We start from the raw sequence: 6000 nt of genomic DNA, 5'->3' as shown, positions 1-6000 counted from the left end.
AACTTTTCTGTAAACTCCATTTTGAAGTTACACAACTGTTATCAGCCTGCATAGGACAGGAGTTTGAACTTCACGACTCTCCCTTGCACTTGAAGGTTAAAGGAAACTGACAGTGCTTTCGCTGCAGTGTTTTACGAGCTGTTTAAATCACAAACCTGAAAGTATTAGAAATATGAGTAACTCCCAAGTTCAAGCGAAGGAAGTTCATGTTCTGAAATTCCCCCTGCTGCTGGAGAGCAGCGCCAGCCCTGAGCGCGGCTGGATCCGGCTGCAGCAGCCCGAGCGGGAAGTGCGGCTGTGCACACGCTCGGACCTTCGCTGTGCCGGAGCCATGGCTCGGCTGTGCCCCGCTGCTCCAGCCCTGCTGCTGGGCTCCCTTGCCCTGCTGCTCCAGACAGCTCTGGCCGTGCATCATGTGCCGATGCTGCTTTGGTCTACTCGGAGGTAAGAGATCGAATCGAAGTGTACCCCCCTGCTTATGCTCTTGCTCTGTGTGTGTCTGCACAGAATATAGTGTGCCATCGAATATGGTAAATCAGCTCTGGGCAGTAAAATTATCCAATAAATAAATTTGCACCTCGGCCATCAAACAAGCCAACAGATTATTTTACCCATTTTTATTTATAATTTTAATGTTCTGAGCTGAGCAGTAAGTAAATAAATTGTGCTTTATTCACTCTAAAGCATCTTTGAACTCTACTGTTAGAGATGTTATGGCTTAAATCCACAACATAAGGCAGTGACACAAAAAAGGAGCTGACCAACAACTCTGTTGTAGTTTTTTAAGCCTTAGATTTCCTAACTTCTGAACCTTGACTTTTCACTTTAATGTTCATTTAAATACCAGTTCATAAGTACATTGCTGTATGTATATGCATCAGATGTTAGAAACAACTGCAGTCTTGACAGATCCAGAGACACATGAAATTCAGGGGTTTGCATATACTTATAAAATAGGACTCTGAAGCTGTTTTGAAAGAACCAGGGATAGACCAGGTTCTTTTTGAAAGAACCATGAATAAAATTCCTGGTTCTTTCTAACCAGGAATTTTATTCATGATCACTTTAAGGATTAGTACCATTACTTTACCATTAGTACCATTAGTACCATTAGTACCATTACTTGGATTTCTAGAAATATGGCAGGCTGGGCAATTCAGTAGTTTCAGGTGGATACTGAATATGTAAAGTTGTAAGAAAAATTTATTAACCACTTATTAACCACCTTTGCTCTATGTTTACTCATCTTTTATGGATTTCCAAAATCGGAAATGTTGCGTATGGAAGTCTGCATGTTTTGAAAAAGTTTGATTTTGTAGCTTTCGCTTTGTTTTCTCGCCCTAAAAGAAAAAAAAGTTTCAATATCAAGGCAATTTTATATTCAAAATACTTAGTGATTCACCACTATACAAGACAGGCATTCATATGAGTGTGCTACCCCTGTGTAATACCCCTGTATTTAAAAGCAAAGTAAATGTTGGATAGCACTGTTTTTAGGTTAAAAGTGCTTTGAAACATCTAAGAAAAGATCAGTGCTTCCTTTGTCCTACTTCCTGGTTTATATAAAAAACATACCTGCTGTATATATAAACAAGATCTTATCACTTAATCCCATGTGGTCATAAAAGCAAACTTTCTATCAAGATGCAATTAGCAGCTTGTTCTACTGCAGATTTTTCTGGTTTATACAAATCCAGAGCTGAAAAATAGGATACTGGACTGGCTAAACAATTTCATGTCTCAGGAACACAGCCTTTTGTAGAAGTGTTCCTCCCACCATGATATTTGCATTTTGAAAAGTAAAGTTCTCGTGTGGCCAAAATTAGTTCTGGTGAAGGTCTATGAAGCAACTGAAAAGAAGTTTTTCGTTATTTCATAAAACAAAGTAACACTAACAACAACTTCCTGTTCCTAACCCCCAACTCTGTGCTTTATGTTTGGTACTTCCCAGTGATGCGAGGTTTGCAGTGTGTCTTCCACAGGCCTACGAAATTTGGAAATTACTATTAAGAGACTTAGGAAAGTTTACTGCAGAATTGCAGTAATTATGGATATCTATGGATATCTATTAATGCTCTAGGAACATGTCCCACCAGTATAAAAGTTGAGCGATTCATTAATCAACAGGAGTTGTGATTCATTGATCTATTCCATCACTCTTTCCCAGGTTATCTGTTAGGATTTGATACTGAATAGTTGAAGGATACTACATTTTGTTCTAATTTAGAACTAGCCAGTGTTTGCCAAGCCATGTCTCAGGACAGCTGTATTAGAGAATGTGACAGTCTCTTTTATGCATTATTACTATACTGTATTCATGCTATTAAAGATTATGTTAGATGCCAGATAGAGTTGAAACTTACAGCTGACAAACACATGGAGTGCACAAAGCAACAGGAAGTATGATACCAATTCTCACAGACACATTTGTAAATCAAATACCTCTTTTCCTCTAGAAAGTAAAATGCAGATCCCTATTTGGAGAAAAGTGTTTTTTTAAAAAACAACATTCTTTCTCAATTCAACTAGGGAATAACTCAGTATGTCACACTGTCCTGTTTTTCAAAAAAGAATATATCACTGGATGTTCTTCAAATAGCTTTGGTGTGGAAAATTTGACCTTTATTTTAAATCAGCCTTTAAACTAATATTCCCTGGTTGGGTTTTTGAAGCAGGGAAGGTTGAAAGGCTCTTCTTACATATGATACACTGAAAAAAATTGATTTAGCCATTTTGAACTAATATTCAGAAGAATTTCTTTCCCTCCACAGATAAAGAGAAGGAGTTTGAGCAAATAAATTCATTTAAAGTAGCTTTTGTAATTGTCCCCTCATGCGTTTGTTTTAGGAATGATTTTTGCCTACAGTCTTTTAAAATATATTACTTCCTTTTTGATGCTATGCTTATATAGGGAAAATAATCTTTTTCTGGCAAGCCCAGGTTATAGGTGACTTTGAGAAGGTCTTAATGCAAATTGGTACATTTGCACTGTTTCCTAAACTACAGGGACTTTACTAATAAATCTACTGAATGAAGGTGTAACATAGAAAGGAAAATTTTTTTTGTAGCTATAATTTTATTGGATGCCTATGGAGACACTGTGTGCCAGCATGAAAGCTATTTTACTTCTCCTGAACAGGGGAAAACATGATTTCTTACGTGGTAATCACAAGGTGACTGATAGAGACAACTGACAAGAATAACGTGTAGGAAAGAGTTCTGAAGCCAGCTACAAAGCAAAAATGTAATCTTGAGTTAGACTGCTAGAAGCCTTGTTTATCTTCCCATCAGCCCTTCTGGTGGGTCCAGATACAGGAAATCTTGAAATCTTTGCTTCCGTCAACCTAATTGCTCAAATTCCAGAAAGAATATTGTTCAAGAAAGACCATAGTGTTGTCATGTCAGAGCAGTGAGGTATAAGAAAGAAGCAAAATACCAAGCTGAGCTTGCTTTCCTCACTTTCTTTAGGGCATTGTTTGACTGTTGGAGGGAAGAGGGAGCAGTTGAGTTTTAAGTTTCCCCAAACTTAAAGGTTCCTTAGGATTCCTTAAAGCTGTGTGCTCCTGCACATGTGCATTAGCAGAGATGCTTGTCATTTGGAGCCCTGCTGGTGATGTGGCGGGGACTCCGCTGCGCTTGGCACGTGGATGGCTGGAGGAGGCTGTGTGTCTCTGGGCACAAGAGTTTGTGGGAGCAGTCAGCAAGAGCAATCAATAGGTGTGCTGGCCTGCTGCTGGTTCCACAGCAGCTTCTGTCTCTGAGGTGAGCAGTTCAGTGGGATGAGCTGCCTGGCTGCGATCAGGGAAGCTCATCCTCAGTGTATCCAGGAGCCCCTGGCACTCACAGATCTCCATTTCATCCTGCAGCTCCCAGTAAAGCACGCAGTAATGTCCTGACCAGGCAAGGAGGCTGGTAGGGGCTGGGGCACAAGTCTTGTGAGGAGTGGCTGAGGGACCTGGGGGTGTTTAGCCTGCAGAAAAGGGGGCTGAGGGGAGACCTTATTGCTCTCTGAAACTCTCCAAAAGGAGGCTGTAGCCAGGTGGGGGTTGGTCTCTTCTCCCAACTAACAAGTGATTGGATAAAAGGAAACAGCCTCCAGTTGCACCAGGGGAAGTTTGGGTTAGGTATTAGGAAAAATTTCTTCACTGCAAGTGTGGATAGGGATTGGAACAGGGAAGTGGTCCAGTCAGCTGGAAATGTTCTAAAAACACGTGGATGTTGCACTTAGGCACATGGTTTAGTGATGGACGTGACAGTGCTGGATTGACAGTTGGACTAGCTGATTTTAGAGGTCTTTTCCAGCCTAAATGTCTCTGAGGTTCTATTTCCTGTCTGAACCACACTAAGAATATTGTTGCACCAAGCAGACAGCAACAGCTCCCTCAGTGAAGGATGTAGCCTTCTCTACTGCCTTGCATACTGCTCAGCAAACTGTTAGAAAGCAGCAAAATAAATGCATGCATAATGTTGTAAATATAAATATTAGGCAAATGCTGCATTTTAAAAGAATTATTAATCCACTGATGTAGATTTTCTTTTTATGATGATGAAGTTACTAAAGTTGACTGCTTGAAAGTTAAAAAGTGTCACAAAAGGTGTTTTCAAGGTTAGATAGCTAACAAGAATGGCTTCAAGGAACAGGGAATTTCTTAGAAGCAAGTATGCTTTAAAAAAGGATCATTAAACTTCTGAGGTTTTGAGTTCACAGCAAAAGCCTTTATCATTGTGCTGCTGCAAATAATTTCATTTTGTTTGATGTGCTTTTGTTACCTTTTAGTCTTAATTGCAAGTCCCCAAAGCTCTCAAAAGCTTCATTTCTTTTTTCTGAGATTAAGTATGAAATGTATTTATTTAGGGTTTTTTTTTAATAAATATACCAAGATATACCAAGTGTCATTTTCTTTCACACAAGCCGTTTTTTATCATCTCTTAATTTGTTCTATCTGCTTTTTCTTTAATATCATTAGTATTTTGATGTGGCCATGCAAGGCACAAAGTCAATATGAAAGTCAGTTCCTGAAGAGTCATTCAGAATCTTTGGGACTTTCTTTGTTTTCAAATATATTCATTTAAAAGATTATACTTAATTTTTTTAAATTGAGAGGTTTGTCTTCTCTGAAAAGTTGAGGCATGCCTGTTGCAATTTCTCAGTTGTTTATGTTCATAAATATAAGTTAATGTGGGTTTCCAAATACAAATTACCAAAGTGAAGATGCTGAGTAAAACTAAAAAAATCAGATAATTTCAACCCACAAAAAACCATTTCCTTAATCCCAGCAAGACTTATTTCTAAAGCTTGTAAAGGGATGGGCAAAAGTTCTACTAGAATTTAATTTTCACATCTCCAGCACGTTGTCCTGAAGGAGTCTTCCACATACAGAGTCTGCTCTCATGCTTTCCCAAACCCCGGAGTCTGAAGCGAGATGGGGATCATCTGGTGCTGCAGGACTCTGCTGGTTTGACCTCTGCCATGGGTGCAATTTGACACTTTCAATTCACTTTCAATCCTGATTGGAATTACAGGGAGGACGTGGAATGCAATTTAGATTTTGTTATCCAAAAAACGGCATTGAACCCAACATATGTGTTCATTAACCCTGTTCTGCCTCTGTCTTAAAGGACTGCAGAGGTTGTTCTCATTCATAAAAGCTTGCTGTGCAATGGTCATTTGCAAACTGCTTTGGGTTAGAAAATGTGACTTTTATCTCAACTTGATCAAATTGCAATCAATAATAAATGATGTTAGGGCACACAACAATTGCCTATATTCGACTCATTGTAATTAGAACCAGATAGAGTGTCATCAATTGCTGAAACCTGTTTTCTCAGGTTTTAGCAGTTGATGTGTACCTGGGCAAAGATGGAAGATTATGCATCAAGTTCAATTTGTTTTTCCAAAGACAATTTTCATTAGTCAAAACACCTAGGATAAAAATGTTCATAAAAAGTTTCATCCCTATAGACCCATAGGGATGCATACTGTTAAAATCCCAATGAAGT

The 6000-nt window shown here is 38.9% G+C and overlaps 1 protein-coding gene across 1 annotated transcript in view; it reads left to right on the top strand.

Annotated features, from left to right (window-relative positions):
- Nucleotides 1-263: 263 nt before the first annotated feature.
- ATP6AP1 (ATPase H+ transporting accessory protein 1) overlaps nucleotides 264-6000 on the top strand; it is a 50002-nt gene continuing 44265 nt past the window's right edge. Inside the window, exon 1 of the mRNA XM_059847206.1 lies at nucleotides 264-444. Coding sequence (XP_059703189.1) covers nucleotides 332-444 — 113 coding nt within the window. The 5' untranslated portion in view covers nucleotides 264-331. The remainder of the gene's footprint in view (nucleotides 445-6000) is intronic.

Source organism: Haemorhous mexicanus, chromosome 5 (assembly GCF_027477595.1).
Source record: "Haemorhous mexicanus isolate bHaeMex1 chromosome 5, bHaeMex1.pri, whole genome shotgun sequence".
In the NCBI taxonomy this organism is placed as follows: Eukaryota; Metazoa; Chordata; class Aves; order Passeriformes; family Fringillidae; genus Haemorhous; species Haemorhous mexicanus.
This window is presented reverse-complemented; position numbering and strand designations above follow the sequence as displayed.